This window comes from Lissotriton helveticus, chromosome 2_1 (genome assembly GCF_964261635.1).
Source record: "Lissotriton helveticus chromosome 2_1, aLisHel1.1, whole genome shotgun sequence".
Classification (NCBI taxonomy): domain Eukaryota; kingdom Metazoa; phylum Chordata; class Amphibia; order Caudata; family Salamandridae; genus Lissotriton; species Lissotriton helveticus.
Window position 1 is genome coordinate 1,106,205,533 of NC_136059.1, and position 23,799 is coordinate 1,106,229,331.

Consider the following 23,799-nt stretch of genomic DNA (forward strand, 5'->3'; position numbering starts at 1 on the left):
TCCCCAAGCCCCAATACAATCGGGGTTCCTCAAGGCTCAACGTTATCCCCTGATCTATTCAACTTGTATGTGGAACCTCTCACAGAGATCCTCCATAAATCACAGATATCCTATCATATGTATGCAGATGACACGCAGATTTTCATGAAGATCGCCTCCCTTGAGGACATTGACCGAATAAACCAGACACTAAAGGAATCCTTGCGATGGTTAACAATCAACCATCTGAAACTAAACGCCCAGAAAACAGAATTCCTGCTAATCTCACCGACAAGGAGCCAATCCGAAGTTAAGGAATGGACTAAACTGGTGACAGCGCTAAATTGCACCCCGACCCTAGTTAATTCAGCCAAATCACTAGGAATCACACTTGATGAAAACCTCAACATGAAAGAACACATTAACTCAATGGCTAAGAGCGCCCGCTTCCACTTAAATTACCTAAGAAAAATGAAACCCTTTATCTCAGCAACTGATCTAAAACTGGCTATCCAATCTCTAGTTATCTCGAGGATCGAATACGGATGCACCACATTAGCTGGCCTTCCGAAAACTTCCACAGCACCATTAAAAGCCTGCCTCAACGCTGCGGCGAGACTCATCTCCGGAACAAAGAAATTCGACCACATAACTCCCCACCTGAAAGCACTAAACTGGCTACCTTATGAGGCCAGAATTCAAATGAAGATAGCCTGTATTACACATAAAGCGGTTCATTACAACATGCCTAGATACCTAGCCAAGAAACTTAAGCTATCAGGAGGTAACAGACCAACTAGAAGTGCAAAAGACTTCCTATTACGACCTGCCTTTTTCCACAAGATAAAGACCTACAACAGAGCTTTCTCCGGAGCTGCCCCCAGAATCTGGAACTCACTACCTTCAAACATCAGGAAAATTCAAAACACAGGATCATTCAAACGAGAACTGAAGTCGCATTTGATGAGTAAATACCCGACATAGAGAATCCGGCAGATTACGGAGATGATCATTTACGCTACTAGAGGGCGATCCTCTTCATAAAACTGGAAAATTGATTGCTGACAACTGACCATTTGTTCAGGGTCGCGCCGAGACTTGTCACGTTTCTGCTACCTCATATACCTGAGATCTTATAACTCTATCTCACAATCATAATCTATATAACCACTACCTCACCATATTTATTTACCCATATTATCCTGATATGCACTGAAATTCCTTATAACTCTACCTCTCCATGCTCGGACTACTATCATGTCACAAGCTAAGTCCAGTTCGCCACCGAATGCCAATTGCACAGACATGAGGAAATATATATCTAATATGTCTATACAGTACATTACCTTCTACCTCATTACTATGTTTTTTTTTTTTTTTTCTTTTTTTTGTTGTTATTTACTGTTACTATAATGCCTACATGTTATCCTTTCCCTGTTAAGCGCTCTGATACCCACGGGTCTTGTTCGCGCTATACAAAACTCTATAAATAAATAAATAAAATATGATATTTAGGAAATAGGAGAGTCAATGCTCTCATCCTTTGTCAGTCTGTTCCCAAGCATGTACTCTAGAAAGTATAGAATTTGTTGCAAGTCTGGTCAAATAGGTTGAAGCGTGAAAGTAATTATTGAGCGTTAGAGCACAAGTTGAAATTTTACAAAAAGTTCTCATAGGCCTCAGACTATTCAGTTAATTAGTTCATGCTTAGAAGGTAACATTTTAGGTCTTCATTAAATGCAGCCTGTGCACTCTGGGGTTGTGCTAAAATATGAGCTTTCACATTATCGTGATACAATCCATCAGCTTCTTCAATTTGATCAATTATTAAGTGCATCTACATCATGTAAGTATGGAATACCTATAAAAAACGTTTTAAATACTTTATAGTTAAGTCACATATTAGTTCCTTATTTTACTAGCTTATTGCATCATTCAGAATTTAAAAGCATTGCTAAATGTCGAAGTTACAAAGTACACATTATTATTACATTTGTTTTAGATATTGATGTCAGTGCCCACATTTTACATGACATATTAGCATTTTTTGAAATACCTAAACAATTTTATTCATACACATTTAAGACATTATTTTATCATTTGCCTGTTAATGGACATTTTATGCATATAGAAAACATATACTGATTAGCTTATTAAACTTTTCTTTCAGTTTGATTTACAGTTAGAGGTAATCATAAATCAACATCTAACATTCTGTTTCCTTTTACGATGCATTATCTAAAACACTCTTTATTTCGTGCAAGTTCTTAGAGCATAATAACTCATCACATTTGTCATATCCCCCAAAAATTTTTGTGAATCACTTTCGCAGGAGGAGTTCATAGAGATCAGATGTACGATTACATCCATGCTCTATCGATTCCCCCTTTTATGGCAAATCGAGCCACCACACTCTTATCTTTATCTTTATCTGATGTCACAATTACAAGGTGGATATCTTCATTAGCTCCAGTCTAGCCTGTTCTGAAGTCTTTAATTCATCATAGTATCCACATTGCCTATCTTCAAGTTCAATTTCTGCTTGCTTTCTTTTTAACCCCCTTTTTCCCTTTTCGAATTTCGTGCATTTACAATGTCTATAAATTATTCAAAATATCAGTAAGTCAATAGTAATTGTTAATATAGGGGTTAATATTTTTCCACCAAACTATTCCCAAAGGTGGCAAACCATTTTCCCACTGATATAAATCCCTTTCTAATAGATTCCCATGAACCATCAGCTTTAATTCAGTCAAGTCTTTTCCCAATTTTGTAATGTTGCCGACATATCCTGTCCGCCATTACTAAGTCAGGTATTACCATTTAAATTCTTTTTATGGGTATTTCCGAAAAGATTAACACCTTAGGAGCTAGTAAACAAACCTCCCCAGTGCTGCGCTGTCCATTATCCAGTGCTGAACTGGACGTCCAGCGGTCGCACGCAGCACTGGGGAGGTAGTGCCCGTGACGACCGTTGGCCGACGGCAGCACCTAAAGGGTTAAATCATAATTCAAATAATAATATAGAATTTACCCCTTGTGATATAACAAACTAGTTAGTACACTACAAGAAATCCCATATGTCAAAAGTAAGTGATGATAAGTCACTCCCTCCGATACTGAGTTAGGTAGTTGCATGCACACGTAACAATCTCTCACATCCATGGTGTTTACATCTTTGTAGAGTTTAGTAAAAACATTCAAAGAGAGATCATCAATAGATTGATCACGATGTAAAATTTTAATCAGTAAGTTTGTTAGCTACATGTTCACCCTTCTTCCCTTCTAATGATTTAGTAACAGAAGTAGGGTTAATGTCATGCTTCATATAGACGTGATTAGTTAAATTCAGAACAATTAGTACTAATACAAGAATTATAGAAAAAGCAGCTAAAACTCAAGCACACATGCGTTAACGTTTTAACGATACTGTGTTTGGATTTGTCATCTTTCAAGATAGATAGACTTATATGCCAGCTGCTGGATGAGCAGCAGCTGTCTGAAGCTCAACTCAGAGAAGACAGACGTCCTCATCCTCAGACCCACCCCCTCAGCTTGGTACATCACCTGGTGGCTCACCGCCATCAGGAACCCCCACCCCTACAGACCATGCGCAGGACCTCTGCATCATACTAGACTCCTCCCTCACCATGACCCGCCAGATCTACGCAGTTGCCTCCACCTGCATCAAACCCCTCTGCATCCTTCACAAGAACCATCAAATGGATCCCCCCAAATCCAGAAAGACCGTCACTCACACACTCATAACAAGCAACCTGGCCTATGGAAACATCCTTTCTGCTGTAATCAACACATCCCTGCTACGCAAACTTCCAGACCATCCAGAACACTGAGACCAGACTTGTCCTCGGCATCCCACGACATGATCACATCACCACCACCTGCAAGACCTCCGATGGCTCCCTGTCGAGAAGAGGGTAACTTTCAAGCTTCTCACCCACACCTACAAATCCCTCCATAACATTGGACCCAAATACCTCAATGAAAGAGTATCCTTCCAAGTACCCAAGAGAATCCTCCACTCCGCCGACCTCGCCCTAGCAGAAACCCTGTGCATCCACAGAACTAGAGCAGGTGGAAGAGCCTTCTCCTACGTTGCGGCAAAGGCCTGGAATGAGCTCCCGGTCAACATCAGATGCTCCCCCACTCTGCACACCTTTAGGAAGAGCCTCTAGACCATGCTCTTAGACTGACTTTGAGCTGCACTCCCGGCCTCCAGCACCTTGAGACCCTCACGGGTGAGTAGCACTCTTCACAATTCCCTGTTTGATTGATTGATATGCCGTGTCAAAAATTTAGGAATGCCTTATAACGTAAAGCTTTACAGTAAGTTTAAATTCTCCATTTCAGGAAACAAATGTCCTTTGCTTCTCCCACTGTCACAATGGACAGGTTTCAATGAGTTTGAATCATCCAGTGTATTTTGTCTCTTCAATTATTTAAATCTGTGTTTTTCTGCTTAGCACAAATGTCTCGTGTCATCAGTTTCTGAAGGTGGTTTTTGTGAATTTAGGCTTTTGAAGCAAAAAGCATGATATGCTCTCTCCCAGTCATTTGCTGCTGCTAGATAGGTCCACTCGGGGCAGCATTTCTCTAACGTGGTACCCTTGCTCCTTTGGATTTTCTCACTGTAGACTCATCTTTGTCTGTGTTGCCTTTTTCAGCTTGGCTTGAAACTTCAATTACACTTGGAGGTATTTTACTTTCGGCCAACACTTGCCTTAATCTATCAGTTGTTTTGGGCCATTGGCCTCCAGTTACTACTCACTTTTCACTGGCACTGTTCATAACATAGAGATCAGTATTTCACCTAGTTGTGTCCCTTTCCGCCTGGCCCTGGTTTCCTAGAGGCACTGACTCTCTTCGACCTTCATTTAAATTAGTGCTTCAAGATCCAGTAGCTGGTGCCCCCTCTGTGACTGACCTGAGTTGGAGGTCTCACCTCAGCCACCGACACATCCACTGCAGGCACATCACTTTCAAGGGGACAAGGGGCTCAGCGAGTATGGGCAGCATGCACCCAATTAGGCTGTCCACCACATTTGACAGCAGTTGTGGTAATAAAGTCACCTGATAGGGGCCGCGCCAATGAGGCTCCAAACACGTTTTGTTTATATGATTCTTGACTAGCACCCAGTATGCAGGGCACATGTCATGGCACTGCTCCTGTTGTGTCGGATTGGCAGCTTCTCCAACGTGGTGAGAAACAGACTGGACCTCATCAGCCAATCCTTTTCAGTAATCTCTCAGGGAGAGCAGCCTTATTTTCTTTGGGGCACAAATCCCACCCTTTTTGCCGGATGTAGTGTCTTGCCAAGCCGTGAAGCATGCAAATGAAATACGCCACACAGGAGCTGTAGTAAATTGCTTCTTTATTCCTCAGCATATGTTCACACACTGCACATTCTCTTATACTCAACATTAAGCACACCTTAACACCTCCCTATATGACATAGTTCCTGTTTAAAGTCCGCCTCAGAACCACGAGGGTCCTAGCGCATGTAACATCAACATGCTACATCTTGTTCTTGGCCATGCAATGAATATCCCATGGCTTGCCTAAATTAGAAAGAGTCTGCAATCATTAAGAGTTTTTGTTTCATTTTTTGAAAATCCAAAAACTATTGTGTCATTACAGAAAGGGGAACTGAAATCTTTGTCATATGAGCGTAAAGCGGCCCAGGGAGCATCACGAGAAAACCAAAACTGCATGTCCAAAGTTATATGGGCTTTGATCGCTCTTTTGGCTTGCCTCAGTATCTAAGCTCCATTACTGATTCAAGATGCCGGAACTTCTTGATACATTTCAGACTGGATCTAGTACATCACATGGTAGTTTTTCCAATTGTGGGATAATAGAGCTAAAGACGGTTTGCCCGACCCCATTGATGGGAGGACTGGTCAGTCTACTTTGCACTTCACATTTTTTTGCAAACTGTATGTATACTCTAGAAAAAGTTTTTTGTAAACCCCTATGTCGGAATAGAAGTTTTAGTGGCTACAAATCTGCTTTTTCATTTTTATGCAGTATGGAAGATGTTATAATATGTCACTAAATAGTATCTTTTGGCAAACATTCAAGTTATGCTAGAAAAGCCCAGAGTTATCTGAAAAATGTATGCTACGAAGCAGATTCCCCCACTGCAAATAGTATCACATTGATATTTTGTTTTTAAAACACAACTGTTTGCCTGGCCTTTTAGACAGGTTTCTACTAATGGCTTTAAAAAAAATAATATACAATGCACATATAGACGGGCTGTTGGTCATAGAGCTCCATCCATTGGTCAGTGACATACACATTTAGCTCCCACCCACCACAGCACGTAGCATGGGGCAATCAGCCAGCCCATGTTAGCTATTGGCTCTTTCACTCTGAGTGACTACACAAATCCTATGCACAATATTCACATCCACCGAAAGGTAGTTCCTTTCTCTGCAGATTTATACTGACTTTAAATAGCAGCTATTTATTTTGCCTACACTTCACACGTATAGTTAGATGGTGATTTATTTGCTGTCTTTTTTAAAGTTTCCATTATAGGGTGGCTAGGTGGCACGGTAACAGTGTAACTGCGTGCAATTTGAGTGCATGGGTAGGTAGTGATATATTCTTGCATCCTTCACAAATAATGATAATAAAATACATAGAGAAAATAAAAGGTTGGAATCAATTGTAAGCATTCACATTAATTTTGATTATTAGTGTAAATATATGTCAGTTACCTTTAAGTGACCACATATGTTTTCAATGTATCTTGGTGGTGTGCTTGCGGTAAGAAAAAATGGAACTACCACACCAGCCTACAAAGGCCATTCTTATTTGCTTTGTAAATGCTTGTTGGACTTGCACTTGAGCAGTTAGTCGACAGCCATAACTTGAGCTGGTGCTAGAAGCTCTTGAGGTGGAGCAGACCACACTGCTGCTAGGGCAAACGTTATCTGCCAAGTTGTCAGTACGGATCATATTCTAAAAACCTGTTTTATTTAGGCTTGGATGCTGCACCAAGTGATTAACGGTGCCATAACGTGCGGTATCAACCATGTGAGATGTTACTTTACCATTCTAAGTCCACTTGTGAGAGTGGGGGGTCAATAGGCAGTAATTCCGGCACGCATTTGCAGAATTATACCTCGCGGAATTTGTGTGCGGAAATATTTCAGTGAGTGGTAACTTAGCATATGTTCTGATCTCGAGGGGCAGCCTCCTGTTTGAATGAGCGCCAAAGAACTGAATTTATCTTCTTTACAATTTCCTAATGAGATCTCTGGTGTCATTCACACACACCTGGCAATAAGGATTCATGTTATTATGGTCGTATGCGGGAACGTAGGTATCAATGGTGCTGCAGGTGCAGTGGCACTGGGCACAATGGAGTGAACTGATTGCTGTTCTCAATTATTATTGCTATTCACCCCTTGACAACATTGATGCACTACTGTTGAGTGCAACATTGATGCACTACTGTTGAGTGCAACATTGATGCACTTCTGTTGAGTGCAAAATTGATGCACTACTGTTGAGTGCAACATTGATGCACCACTGTTGAGTGCAACATAGATGCACCACGGTTGAGTGAAACATTGATGCACCACTGTTGAGTGCAACATTGATACACCACTGTAGTGTGCGACATTGATGCACCACTGTTGAGTGCAACATTGATGCACCACTGTTGAGTGCAACATTGATGCACCACTATCGAGTGCAACATTGATGCACTACTGTTGAATGCAACATTGATGCACCATTGTTGAGTGCAACATGATGCACTACTGTTGAGTGCAAGATTGATGCACCACTGTTGAGTGCAACATTGATGCACCACTGTTGAATGCAACATAGATGCACCACGGTTGAGTGAAACATTGATGCACCACTGTTATGTGCAACATTGATGCACCACTGTAGTGTGTGACATTGATGCAACACTGTTGAGTGCAACATTGATGCACCACTGTTGAGTGCAGCATTGATGCACCATTATCGAGTGCAACATTGATGCACTACTGTTGAATGCAACATTGATGCCCCATTGTAGAGTGCAACATGATGCACTACTGTTAAGTGCAAGATTGATGCACTACTGTCGAGTACAACATTGATGCACTACTGTTGAGATCAACATTGATGCACTACTGTCAAGTGCAACATTGATGCACTACTGTTGAGTTCAACATTGATGCACCACTGTTGAGTTCAACATTGATGCACTACTGTTGAGTGCAACATTGATGCACCACTGTTGAGTGCAACATTGATGTACCACTATCGAGTGCAACATTGATGCACTACTGTTGAATGCAACATTGATGCACCATTGTTGAGTGCAACATTGATGCACCATTGTTGAGTGCAACATTGATGCACCACTGTTGAGTGCAACATTGATGCACCACTGTTGAGTGCAACATTGATGCACCACTGTTGAGTGCAACATAGATGCACCACGGTTGAGTGAAACATTGATGCACCACTGTTATGTGCAACATTGATGCACCACTGTAGTGTGTGACATTGATGCAACACTGTTGAGTGCAACATTGATGCACCACTGTTGAGTGCAACATTGATGCACCATTATCGAGTGCAACATTGATGCACTACTGTTAAATGCAACATTGATGCCCCATTGTAGAGTGCAACATGATGCACTACTGTTGAGTGCAAGATTGATGCACTACTGTTGAGTACAACATTGATGCACTACTGTTGAGATCAACATTGATGCACTACTGTCAAGTGCAACATTGATGCACTACTGTTGAGTTCAACATTGATGCACCACTGTTGAGTTCAACATTGATGCACTACTGTTGAGTGCAACATTGATGCACCACTGTTCAGTGCAAAATTGATGCATCACTGTTGAGTGCAACATTGATGCACCACTGTTGAGTGCAACATTGATGCACCACTGTTGAGTGCAACATTGATGCACCACTGTTGAGTGCAACATAGATGCACCATGGTTGAGTGAAACATTGATGCACCACTGTTATGTGCAACATTGATGCACCACTGTAGTGTGTGACATTGATGCAACACTGTTGAGTGCAACATTGATGCACCACTGTTGAGTGCAACATTGATGCACCATTATCGAGTGCAACATTGATACACCACTGTAGTGTGCGACATTGATGCACCACTGTTGAGTGCAACATTGATGCACCACTGTTGAGTGCAACTTTGATGCACCACTATCGAGTGCAACATTGATGCACTACTGTTGAATGCAACATTGATGCACCACTGTTGAGTGCAACATTGATGCACCATTGTTGAGTGCAACATTGATGCACCACTGTTGAGTGCAACATTGGTGCACCACTGTTGAGTGCAACATTGATGCACCACTGTTGAGTGCAACATAGATGCACCACGGTTGAGTGAAACATTGATGCACCACTGTTATGTGCAACATTGATGCACCACTGTAGTGTGTGACATTGATGCAACACTGTTGAGTGCAACATTGATGCACCACTGTTGAGTGCAACATTGATGCACCATTATCGAGTGCAACATTGATGCACTACTGTTGAATGCAACATTGATGCCCCATTGTAGAGTGCAACATGATGCACTACTGTTGAGTGCAAGATTGATGCACTACTGTCGAGTACAACATTGAAGCACTACTGTTGAGATCAACATTGATGCACTACTGTCAAGTGCAACATTGATGCACTACTGTTGAGTTCAACATTGATGCACCACTGTTGAGTGCAACATTGATGCACCACTGTCGTGTGCAACATTGATACACTACTGTTGAGTGCAACATTGATGCACCACTGTCGTGTGCAACATTGATGGACTACTGTTGAGTGCAACATTGATGCACTACTCTTGAGTGCAACATTAATGCACTACTGGTGAATGCAACATTGATGCACTACTGTTGAGTGCAACATGATGCACTACTGTTGAGTGCAACATTGATGCACTACTGTCGAGTACAACATTGATGCACACTGTTGAGTTCAACATTGATGCACTACTGTTGAGTGCAACATTGATGCACTACTGTCGAGTACAACATTGATGCACTACTGTCGAGTACAACATTGATGCACTACTGTCGAGTACAACATTGATGCACCATTGTTGAGTGCAACATTGATGCACTACTGTCAAGTGCAACATTGATGTACTACTGTTGAGTTCAACATTGATGCACTACTGTTGAGTTCAACATTGTTGCTCTACTGTTGAGTGCAACATTGATGCACTGTTGAGTTCAACATTGATGCACTACTGTTGAGTGCAACATTGATGTACTACTGTTGAGTGCAACATTGATGCACCACTGTTGAGTGCAAAATTGATGCACCACTGTTGAGGTGCAACATTGATGCACCACTGTTGAGTGCAACATTAACGCACCACTGTCGTGTGCAACATTGATACACTACTGTTGAGTGCAACATTGATGCACCACTGTCGTGTGCAACATTGATGCACTACTGTTGAGTGCAACATTGATGCACTACTGTTGAGTGCAACATTGATGCACTACTGTTGAGTGCAACATTGATGCACTACTGTTGAATGCAACATTGATGCACTACTGTTGAGTGCAATATTGATGTACTACTGTTGAGTGCAACATTGGTGCACCACTGTTGAGTGCAAAATTGATGCACCACTGTTGAGGTGCAACATTGATGCACCACTGTTGAGTGCAACATTAACGCACCACTGTCGTGTGCAACATTGATACACTACTGTTGAGTGCAACATTGATGCACCACTGTCGTGTGCAACATTGATGCACTACTGTTGAGTGCAACATAGATGCACCACGGTTGAGTGAAACATTGATGCACCACTGTTATGTGCAACATTGATGCACCACTGTAGTGTGTGACATTGATGCAACACTGTTGAGTGCAACATTGATGCACCACTGTTGAGTGCAACATTGATGCACCACTATCGAGTGCAACATTGATGCACTACTGTTGAATGCAACATTGATGCCCCATTGTAGAGTGCAACATGATGCACTACTGTTGAGTGCAAGATTGATGCACTACTGTCGAGTACAACATTGATGCACTACTGTTGAGATCAAGATTGATGCACTACTGTCAAGTTCAACATTGATGCACTACTGTTTAGTTCAACATTGATGCACCACTGTTGAGTTCAACATTGATGCACTACTGTTGAGAGCTACATTGATGCACCACTGTTGAGTGCAAAATTGATGCATCACTGTTGAGTGCAACATTGATGCACCACTGTTGAGTGCAACATTGATGCACCACTGTCGTGTGCAACATTGATACACTACTGTTGAGTGCAACATTGATGCACCACTGTCGTGTGCAACATTGATGCACTACTGTTGAGTGCAACATTGATGCACTACTCTTGAGTGCAACATTGATGCACTACTGGTGAATGCAACATTGATGCACTACTGTTGAGTGCAACATGATGCACTACTGTTGAGTGCAACATTGATGCACTACTGTCGAGTACAACATTGATGCACACTGTTGAGTTCAACATTGATGCACTACTGTCGAGTGCAACATTGATGCACTACTGTCGAGTACAACATTGATGCACTACTGTCGAGATCAACATTGATGCACTACTGTCGAGTACAACATTGATGCACCATTGTTGAGTGCAACATTGATGCACTATTGTCAAGTGCAACATTGATGCACTACTGTTGAGTGCAACATTGATGCACTGTTGAGTTCAACATTGATGCACTACTGTTGAGTGCAACATTGATGTACTACTGTTGAGTGCAACATTGATGCACCACTGTTGAGTGCAAAATTGATGCACCACTGTTGAGGTGCAACATTGATGCACCACTGTTGAGTGCAACATTAACGCACCACTGTCGTGTGCAACATTGATACACTACTGTTGAGTGCAACATTGATGCATCACTGTCGTGTGCAACATTGATGCACTACTGTTGAGTGCAACATTGATGCACTACTGTTGAGTGCAACATTGATGCACTACTGTTGAGTGCAACATTGATGCACTACTGTTGAATGCAACATTGATGCACTACTGTTGAGTGCAACATTGATGCACTACTGTTTAGTTCAACATTGATGCACTACTGTTGAGTGCAACATTGATGCACTACTGTTGAGTTCAACATTGATGCTCTACTGTTCTGAAAGGGGTTCATTCAGGCACTGGATGAACTCGTTGAAAAGCTATTTATTTATGTTGTATACCTCACTTTAATGCACTGTTCTCTCATCTACCTTTAATCAGTAGTCACCTCCTGCCATTTTATATTGCCTCCTTGAACCCGAAATAAACATTTTAACCCGTCTACTTCTATTTAAGCACATTTCATTTTATCTATCCTAATCTTAGCCATCCAAAAAGGTTCAATTATCTGTGAATATTGGTGATTCGGCAAGCATTTGGCAAATGTAACAGTATAAAAATGTATGCCAAATGCAAACTGGCACAGAATTGAGTACCATGACCTTCATAAAAGGTACTAGGTTGTGTACGGAATGTGATAGCTGGATGCAACAATATTTTAAATAAACATGTATCACAAAAAGTGAAAGTAGAGTGCTTGCTGCTGTGTCTTCTTCATACATTTTCTAATAGTTCGCCATCTTCAGTTCTCTGGAAAAACAGAAAATCATATAATCAACATGATTGGTCAGAATCACTTTTTTTACGTCAATTGTTTTTGTCTCTTTACATTCAAATGTTCTTTGTCATACACAAAATAAAGGCAACAAATGAAGCATTCTCCAGCTATTAATCATTGCTCACTAAAAGCACGTAAGCACTTTTCAGTGCATGCGCAGGCTTCCGCGCATGCACGGTTTCAAGAAGAAGGCGCGATAGACCACGAAGATGACCCAGCAATAAGGTAAGTGTTATTAAATCTTATTTTAGGCTTTAATTAATGTTTAATATTGCAGGCGAGTGGCAGGTGGGAGGCGGGTGGGCGGCGGGCGGCGGGCTGGTGTCACATAATGGAAATTTGCGGAGAGGCACGGAGATTGGTTCAATCTCTGTGCTTCTCTGCGAAAGTCCCTTATGCGACTTCCGCCCACCCTTGGTGAGTATGTGCTCATGTAACTGCAGGGGGAGATACAGGGTGAACAGCGCAAGTGTATTGTGAGTACAGAGTGATGACTGTGAGTGCAGGGAGAGCGGGTGAATGGTGTGAGTGCATGGTGGTCAGTGTGAGTGCATTGTGGTTGCTGCAAGTGCAGGGTGAGCATAACAGTGAAGGGCGAGAACGAGGAGTGAGTTGTCTGAATGCAGGGTTCATTCCCGGACACTTGAAGTAACTCAGCATGTTATTGATGGCGGCATAGGGTTTCAGGTATAAGGTAAACTATTGTTATTCTGGCATTAATAGTGATTGAGGGTGTAGGAAATAATGTGCTGATCCTGCAAAGAACTTCCAGTCTTATTATTAGGGTTGCTTGCTCATTATTTTAATGCCCATACAGGGCAAAAATAAGCAGTCAGCTAAAGCCGTATTTTCAGCACTTATCTGTGCATACTTTGAACAACACATATAAATAGAAAACACTTTTAATTGTGTTTTAGGGCTGCCTGAATGATCCATGACTGATAATTAAAGGGAACAAAGACAGAAAAGTCACATTACAAATGAATACATACATTTTTATTTATAACCCTGTTTAGTGTCAAGACTAGGTCTTTCAGTGTCTTTAAACAACACATGGCTCGTATTTTTCTTTTGGCAACCCTACTTAATATTCCATTTCATGAAATGCCTTCTCGCACTACAGCAGTAAATGTAAATTTCAAATGTAAGGAATAGGACCAGGGAGGACTGGAACCAGAAAAAACGATGCCTCTGTAACCGTTTTACAAAGGTATGTAAATACAAATGGTCTCGGGCCTCGAGGCAGTTGCCTACAACCCCCTTGTTTCTGGGCCTGGAAGCTCAGGTCACCTGCACCCACCGCACACAGCACGCACCATTTAAGTTATGAGATAGGACTTTCATGAGGCAACTCACTGGTGCAAACAACACCAGCGATAGAGTGTAGTGCTGCCTGTGTGCGCTAGAGCGCTGATGGGCCCCTGGAGGCTGAAAAACCGGGGCTGCTGCTGGGGGCATAGCTGCCAAGGTTTCAGATTGCCATCTGTGACAGTTGTTGATGTATGTTGGATCCCATCATGCGGTCAGTTGTCTATTACTGACACGTCAGACAAGTGGTTCTGTCATGTTCAACAACTGTGTCCCCGTGTGTCTAGCACTGAATGGACACATAGATGCAAACATGGTGTGTTTCAGTGGAGGCGCTGTGTTTAAGGAAAGGAGCACACACGAGTTCATGGACACAGCACGTGAGACACTAACGTGCTACAGAAGTTGATTTAGCCTCACATGTCTGTGAAGGAGAGATACGAGCGCCCCTCGTGTGATCATTAACATCCACAGATGTAGCGCCTAAATGTAGCAATGAAAGGGGCTGTGAGGGTGCCACAGTCACAATCTCTGTATCCGTTGACGACACCACCACTAACACACTTCAAGCAACCACACACACTTGCCATTGGAGAATTTTTGTAAAAAAAGAACTTGCACGCCCCTTCTAATCATCAAAATTATGGACAAAGGAGGTAAGTTCTTGTAAAAGTGTTTGATTTCTACATAGCAAAACGTTCTTTTCTGAAATGCAGTAAAACATGTGCACCTTTTAATAACGTGGAAAAGCAGAAGTTAATGCTGCGATAAACCCAAATCTCATGTTCTAGTATGAACCTGGGCGTGTAAATTGTTAATTCAATGTTTTTATTTACTAACCTGATTCAATGAAATCAGCAAGAATAAAATGCCAACAACTGTTTGGAGAAAAATGTTAAGTTGCATATTTGTTTAATCGGCATAAAAGAACATTATGTGATATTTTTGCATGTAGGTCGGTGATATAGCGATGCAAAAAAATCTAATTATATTTTATGAAGCCAGCTGAAGATACAGATGTCTTAAGTGGTGCCTCTAAATCTGAGCCTGCTGGGCATGGGCAAAGGTGAAATACGGCGTATGGCAGTATTTCCAACCAGCGTGTGCATCCTGCTGTGATACTCTGCCAGATGCAACAGCCATCAATGTGTAACTTGCTATGTGTAAGCAATATAACTAATGTTGCATTGCTATATTTAAATAGTATTTACAGCAAGTGATGCCACATCATCATCATACCTGACTTTACACATTCAGTTGATGTCAACCTCACCATGAGGCTTCCACATTTCAATTTCCAAAAAGTTACCAGATGGCGTCATCCTGGATACTAAGGGGGTCATTAGGATGGCGGGCGGACTTTGCCCGCCCGCCATCCTCGTGGTAATAGGGACCTGCCGCCGTACGTGCGGGGGTTCCATCACCAGCATTAGGATGCGCCCGCCACAGTGGCGGGCACATCCCGCATTCCTACCGTTGTGGCGGGCGGTGCACTCAGCACCACCCATCACAATGGCAGGAAAGTATGCTGTGCATGGAACTGCTGGGGGGTACCATAGGTACCCCCCATGTGCACCCCCCACCCCCCGGAGTCCCTGGGGGTCCGCTACGGGACCCCGCAGGGATTCTCCGCATGCCTTTCCGTGGCGGCATTGCCGCCACGGAAAGGCATTGAAAAATGCCCATCATAATATGGCTGGCGGTGTCTGATAGACACCGCCACCATATTATTCCTTTTCCGCCCCGGCCGCAAGGCGACCGGGGCGGAAAAGCGGCGGATGGTATTTCCGTCCGCCGAGGTCCCCCCCGCCATACTAAGTATGGCGGGGGAAAACTAGTGTGGATGTCGGGCAGATTGCCTCCGCCAGGCAGGCGGTGGCTACCGCCAGCCTGGCAGAGGCAATCCGCCCGACATCGTAATGGGCCCCTATGTTCACAGTGCTTGTCTTTTTCATTTAACAACCTAATGCATTCTGGGAGTTGTACTATGATTTCATTTTAGCTGAACTAGTTTGACTGACACAACTGAAAACAATGGTTTGGAACACAAAACCATGAGACTTGATAGAGCATGATGCCCCTTTTGACATGCTGCCATCTGGGGGCCTGAGCTCTACAGCAAGGACAGACAACCAAACTGTATTTGTTCTCCGGGCCTGGCTGTGGTCGAGACACCATCTCAGCTCTAAAGCCACCAAAGTAATTAAGATCTGAGTACGACCTTTACAAATGAACAAGGCCACCGAGATTATGCGGGTCTTAGGTGTTTTCCTCATACTCACGGATTTGCCCAATAATCCAGCTTCTGCTGTATAATTTACAGATTTCACCCAAAAAAATAGTTTCTAGCTCAAACCAGTCAAAGATTACTTAACAAAAGTCGCTACACATGCTTCCACATACCTGGTTATCTTTGAGTTGCTGATTGCTGCATTCATGTGTTAAACTAGCACTAATGCAGGCAGGGGTTGTGCATTGAAAAGGAGGTGGACTGTCACAGGCTCAAATCCCGGTGGGTTCACTCAGCCTTTCATCCTCCTGAGGTTGATAAAATTAGTACCATTGAGTTGGTAATAATAAACATCTGTTATTCAGCGCCAAGATGCCTACGGGTCAAAGTGCTCTATAAATATACGTAATGTTATGTTATTGTGGGCAGTGGGATCTGTATGCACAGTGCATTCACATAGGCTGGGAGGCTGCCCCCATAGTGAGGTGTGCTGCATCCACTATCAAGGAAGAGGGTCACAGATTAAGATCTCATTATTCCACAGGTGCTGAAAGGATTACCATTTTAGAGAATACCCGTTATTTTACTGCAGCTTCAAAACACAATTCAGTGTGTGGTCTGTATTGTATATGCTGACAGTACGCTCCATTCTCCATAGTTAGAACAACTGGGATCATGTGAATCTGTGGCTGCAGCATTTTCTGCAAAATTATGTATTTAGTTCACTGTCTGCATATTTCACTAATTGCTGCATAATTAGCTGATTCCAGCCTTTTTTTCAATTTCTAGCTGGAATGGACCAGAGATTGCTGAAAAAGAAACTGGTAACGTTTCAGTCCTGCTTGCTGTGTCCAGGAATTAAACGGGCATGAATGAGGTTAAACTTTTTGTTCAGACAGCACCAACGAGATTTGAAATGACAAACTAGCAATGTAATACTGTCACCGAATAAGATGCATTATGCAGCCCAATTTACCTTTTTTGCCTCATAATTTCGCCTACCATACTGCATAATTTGGTCTTCCATTGCCACATAATTCCAGTGGCCCTGTCCATAAACTGGGGAATGTAAAGTGGAACACACTAAAGCATTTTCTGAATGTAACACGCACACAACATAAATAGTCTGGTAAATGTTCTTTACACACAGAGACAGATGCCTAACTACTAATGTGAGGTACTAAAATCTGGTAAGTGTGCAGTGCACAGACTAGAGCTTGGTGAATGCTCAATATAGCCTGATAAATGTGCAGTGCCAACTATGTAGTGTACATTCTGGTCTGGCACCATATTGAATTTACTCTATATTTTTCGTGAGAGCACTTTACTAGTCCCAATATCCAACAATACCACTCGCCGTAAAGTTCTTCCAAGCCTGATCAAGGGTAGCAAGGGCTATATAAATGCAATTACATTTGCAATTGCAATATACCATAGACTGTGAAACGTACAGAGAGTAAGCTATACTTTGGTGAACAGACAATGCAAACACTCACTTAGTGAACGTACAGGCTGAAGTCTGGTGAATGTACAGCATACATTAATGCAAGCACACAATCTAGTGCTGACTGTACAATACACCCAGTATGGGCTGGTGACTAACTGCAAACAGAATCTCTGTCTACCGTATACTCTGGTGAATGTACAACTTACGCACAGACAGAAACAGTAGCTAGAGGCAAATACCTGGTGCTGCCTGGTGAAAGTACAGTGTGCAAGTGCTATGAACTCGTGAATGTACAGCAGACACAAAGGAAGATAACTAGTCAATGGTGAATAAGCAGTGGGACCAAGTGAACACTCTGGTGAATATAGAATGCACGCATTAATGCATGTTAATGCCCAGGGCTTGTCTAGTGAACATAATGGCACAGGAGACCACTTAGAAAACTAACATAACTGGCAGCTCTTGGCGTTAAGAGGCCAAGGCCCTGGCAGACACTGCACCTTATAACACCAGCTAACCTTGACAATACACTAGGAGGTGGAAACTAAACTGAGCACAACCAGGTAGGTTGGTGACTGTTTACCTCGTATCATGTAGCCACTTGCCAGGTGCATATACAGTGCGCATAACATAGTATGATTAGTATACAGCACACACAAGCTTCCTGATGAAGATAAGGACACACTCCATGATCTGGTTACTATACAATGCACATGCACCATTCCATAAATAAAAACCCTCAGAGGCCTGGCCACGGCCCTGGCGTGCGCATTATTAATTAATGAAGAGGCTAACACCCCCCCCCCCCCCCAGGCAACGCGGGGCCTGTGTTACTCACTGTCTGGGCCTACTATATTATGTTTTACTTTACTCTTATTCCCGGCTGGACCCCACCATGATGCCCTCTCCTCCCTGATTCCAAATTTGTATCTCATCAAATTATTGTCACAACCCACGGGCCACTCCTGCTTCTGAAAGACTCACTCACCTGAAGGCTGAGACTTGGCCTGCCTCTTCAGAGGCAGGCGCGAGCGGGCAGAAGACAGGGCAGGGCAAGGCTAGCGCTAGCCAGGCAGGGGCTTGAGGCTAGTAATTATTTAAATTATGGCGTGGCTTTGTTCCACGGTCCTGTTCAGTCTCTGGAGCTGCGTGGCTGAGTCTGAGACCTGGGGATGCCTAACCTCAGTTCCGACACGCGCACTTTTAATTGCGCTCCGCAATGCGCATGACAATCCACCAGCCCCACCCTGCAGACCGCGGAGAGTGGAGGACACAACTACGCACCGCGCACCCACCATTTCCTGTTTAATTAATGAAGACTGAGGCCCGTGCGCAGTTGAACTTGCGCACAATTTAATTAATGAAGAAGAGCCTCTGAGGCCTGGGCATGCCTACCATTTAATTCATTAGGAGGCCGGGGCCGGCGTGCAGCCCGTGTGCACCGATTCATGATGATCATCATGAAGAGGCTTGCCGCTTGCTGGCTCCGCTGCATAGTGAGCCAAGGGGGCCCCTGGAGTGCGGGGACCCCCGCAACACGGGGGCTCTGGGGGCCTTTGTTACGCCCTCAATTGTATGTAGGGTGGGACTCTGAAACCAATCTGTCAATGGGTTTTCGGTGATAAGTAGGACTCAGTGATCAACAGCTCACATTCAGGTAACACTTAAGTTGATAACAAAAATAAGCTATTTTTATGACGAGGATGACGAGGGTGGTAGGTGGCCACACACTAGGAGGTGACAACTGCATTGGGAAGTATGGACAGCAACAGGAAAGTGAGATCTAAAGGGCTCTATTTCAGATTAGAACAGCAGCCTGTTTTTATCTCCCTGGCCACTCAGATGGAGAGGGGGTATGGCCTGCCTGGATTCATGCATCCCTATGCCCGATATCATAAGACAACAATGGTACTCTTAGGCTGGATCCTGTGATAGGTAAGGGGGTGGGTACGCCAAAGAACAGTAGGCTTTCAAGGTTCTTTTGAAGTTGACCTAATAAACTATTGAAAATATTATTTCTTTGTACCTATGATAAATTGTGGGCATGGTACAAGCCGTTAGCTCTGTAACAGGCATAAGGCTGAGCCACAGGAGACAAAGTCTCTACCTGATAAAGAGGGGCATGTTTACAAAGAAATTTCACAGAACGGCACTGCAAGCAATTTAGCACAGGAGTGCTGCGTCATTTAACAAAAGCAGGGATTCACCGTATTCAAACGCATATGGCATGCTCTGGTGATTTCCCTTGCTCAGGGCGCTAAAATAGCTGCCAAACACATACACAGACACTCTTGTATGGCAAGAGTATCTGCATTGCAGGGATGACAGCTTATGTGCATGAAGGGACATCTTTCTGCATATACACAATCATTAAAGGCGATTTGCTCCATCTACGTGTGCTGCAGAATGCAACCCACAAAGAAAGAGCAAAAAAAGAGGAGAAATAAAAGTATTTCTCTTCGATGCGCCACTCTAACACCTGCATTCCAATGGCGTTAGTTCTTGGCGTTGCCTCAGATTTAAAGATCCTTGTAAATCTGGGGCAGAATTAAACAGCAATGGGTGTTGCAGTGAAACCCCCAGAGCAACACCCATTGCAAGCTCCTTTCATGCAAAGGGATGGGTGAAAGGGGGCTGTATTTACAAGGCAATGAAAAGCCACGCAGGGGGGCTTTGCGTAGCCTTGTAAATATGGTCCAGCACCCAGGACCACCAGAGCATAAAAAAAGTGATTCTCCTGTGGTGCTACCGGATTGTAAATATGCCCCAGTGTGTCTCACTGGAAAAAGTCCATGTATACCTATGCCAAATTGGTACCTGTAGAAAATGCTATGATGCAACATAATGGTCATATCATTTCATAAGCCAGCACACAAACATTTCTCTGCCAGAAAATACCATTAGATTTGATGTTATTATATATCATAGTATTATGATTATATGCTACGGTGCTATCAAGTCATAATGTATCTGTGAGTTGCTGAAATATTCCAGAGTATATCCAATTCCACTAAAGGGTTGCTAAAGTGTTCCACGTACTGATGATGTAAAATGTAACATCTCTAAAATACACTGTTATTCACTGTCTACATCAGCTATACACTATTGATTGCCTTTCTGCAATTACAGAAGCATGTGAAGCCCAATTACCATTCCAGTAATCACATCAGCTTCCACCATGTTGTACAGCACTATTGCCATGCAAGCAATCACATTAACTCCAACCATGTACAGCACCATTGTCATGCCAGCAATAACATCAGTTCCCACCATGTACAGCACCATGAGCCATGCAAGCAATCACATTAACTCCCACCATGTACAGCACCATTGTCATGCCAGCAATCATATCATCGTCCACCATGTACAGCACCATTGCCATTCCAGCAATCCCATCAGCTCCCACCATGTACAGCAGCATTGTCATGTCAGTAATCACATCAGCCTCCACCATGTACAGCAGCTTTGTCATGCCCATGATCACATCACCTCCCACCATGTACAGCACCACTTACAAGCCAGTAACCACTTCAGCTTCCACCATGTGCAGCACCATTACAATGCCATTAATCACTCCAGCTCCCACCATGTAAAGCAGCATTTTCATTCCAGTAATCACATCACCTCCCACCAAGAACAGCACCATTGCCATGCCAGTAATCACTTCAGCTTCCGGCATGTACAGCATCATTACAATGCCATTAATCACTCCAGCTCCCACCATGTAAAGCAGCATTGTCATTCCAGTAATCACATTAGCTCCCACCATGCACAGTACTACTGTCATGCCAGTAATCACTTCACCTCCCACCATGTACAGCACCATTGCCATGCCAGTAAACACTTCAGCTTCCACCATTTACTGTACCATTGCCATGCCAGTAATCGCATTAGCTCCCTCCATATACTGCACCATTGCCATTCCAATAATCAACAGATGCCCTTGCATGTGAATCATGTTCCTAGCACATAAAGCACCGCTCCCATTGCTGTAGCCACAATTGTCTCAGCACGACACACCACAATCCCATAATGTACAATAGCCTTGCAGCAAATAATGCTGAATTGAATGATAATATGTACAGTAACCACAACACTTAATTCACCACTGACAAGCCACTGCCCACAATTACCTCTACCTATCAGGCAGAAATGCATAATTGCCACAGCATGGAAAGTAGATAATTCCAAGCTACTCTTCACAATTATGCCAAAAAGTAAACCACTACATTCGCGTAGTGTCCATGTTGCTGTCTAGGCTGTAAAGCATCATTGCCATAACAATATCCATAATGGCCGTAGACTGGTAAAGTGCCAAGGCCACGTTGATATCTACAAATACGTTCAGCATGTAATGCAACATGTTGGAGGTATTCATAATTAGTGTATCATTGTGCTTTACAGTCTAGAACAACCTGAAAATAACTGCTGGTTTCACAGCATCAAGAATTAGGCACGCTTGCACTTATTCCCAAAAGCCAAACCACTTAAAAGACCAATACTATGAACTGTCTGTCTGGGCGCCCATCACTGTTAGAGACTCCTGTGAATGAGTACAAAGGTAAATGCAAGATGTGGATTCTCTTGAAGAACAGAGAGATGGGTATCTGATTTTAGGGACTTCTTATATCAAGAAGCTTGACCCACAATGTTGTAAACTTGCGTTGCAGTTTTCACCCTAAGTGGGATGGGTATGCCCAGAAGTGGGTCCCTTGCTCACTGTGCCACTGTATACAAGCTAGCCTGGCTGATGAAGGGTAATAAACAGAAACCGGTCCCAGGATGCTTGTTTCCGGTCCAGGGAGGACCTGGCTTAGCAGTTCGGTCTGGACTGTTCCCATGAGGCACAGGGTCAAGAGTGATTTGCATATGGCTGGGTCTAAACTGGGGTGGCATGGTGAGCAAAAGAACAATGGATTTAACCCAGATCTCTTCAATGGAGGTGAATGTATGATTTATTCAGCATTCCATCAATCATAAATTTGCGTACCACTTTTCACCCTCAGTGGGATGGGTATACCCAAACGTGGGTCCCTTGCTCACTGTGCCACTGGATTCAAGCTAGCCTTGCTGATGAAGGGTAATACTCAGAAATCGGTCCCAAGATGCTTGTTTCCGATCCAGGGAGGACCTGGCTTAGCAGTTTGGTCTGGACTGTTCCCATGAGGCACAGGGTCAAGACTGAATTTGCACATGTCTGGGTCTAAACTGGGATGGCATGGTGAGAAAAAGAACGATAGTTTTAACCCCGATCTCTTTTCTAGGGGGGAATGTATGATTTATTCAGCATTCCGTCGATCATTTGTTTGTGTAGTAAACCAATTTAACAGCACTACTATGGTAGATAGAAGCACCTTGGGCTTTTCAAGCCTACCATGTTACAGGTGGTTCTGTCTGTGCATGCCCGGGAGGATTAATCAGCACAATTTCATTGGTCACCTGCTGCCTCCAGTTTTAAAAATTTCCCTTAAAAACCAGGGAAATCTTATCCAGACTCCTTAAATACTCCATAAATAGATGTGTCCCTCAGAGATGTCATCGGTGATATCATCATTGATGTCACTGACCATGTCATGAATGATGTAATATGTGACATCATCACCAGTGGATTGTGGGCGCGAGAGTTACAGTTAGTACAACTAACTATAACAGAGGAATTTCAATGGTTTTGTACAAGTGAAAAGTCCAGCTAACTATAACACCCCTGAAACCTATGTTTTTTTCAGTGAATTTCTAAGGTTTTTATAAATCATAATTCCTAACTATAACCTGCTTGAAACCTATGGTTTTTTCAGTGAATTTCAAAGGTTTTTTAAATGCGAATTCCTAACTATACCCTGCATGAAACCTATGGTTTTTTCAGTGAATTTCAAAGGTTTTTTAATGATAATTCCAAAGCATAACCTGTGTGAAACCCAAGGTTTTTTTCAGTGTTTTTGAAATATTTATTCAATAACAATTTTTAAATCTATTAATTGTTATATTTATTTATTTGATACTGATTTACAATTATTTTTCAAATATATTTATTTTTAGATATTTTTTTATATTTTTCATTTCAAAAATCTTTATTTCGATCACAGATCATAAAAGATACATAGCATATACAACGTAAAAACTTATTAAACGTGAAGTGATCCAGTATTTAA

The 23,799-nt window shown here is 42.8% G+C and overlaps 1 protein-coding gene across 2 annotated transcripts in view; it reads right to left on the minus strand.

Moving 5' to 3' along the window:
* Positions 1 to 12,011: 12,011 nt before the first annotated feature.
* Positions 12,012 to 23,799, minus strand: part of LOC144819610 (uncharacterized) — a 1,262,544-nt gene continuing 1,250,756 nt past the window's right edge. For both annotated transcript variants that reach the window (XM_078677431.1, XM_078677432.1), the window contains one exon: positions 12,012 to 12,637. In XM_078677431.1, the coding sequence (XP_078533557.1) occupies positions 12,602 to 12,637 (36 nt within the window). In that variant the 3' untranslated portion in view covers positions 12,012 to 12,601. The remainder of the gene's footprint in view (positions 12,638 to 23,799) is intronic.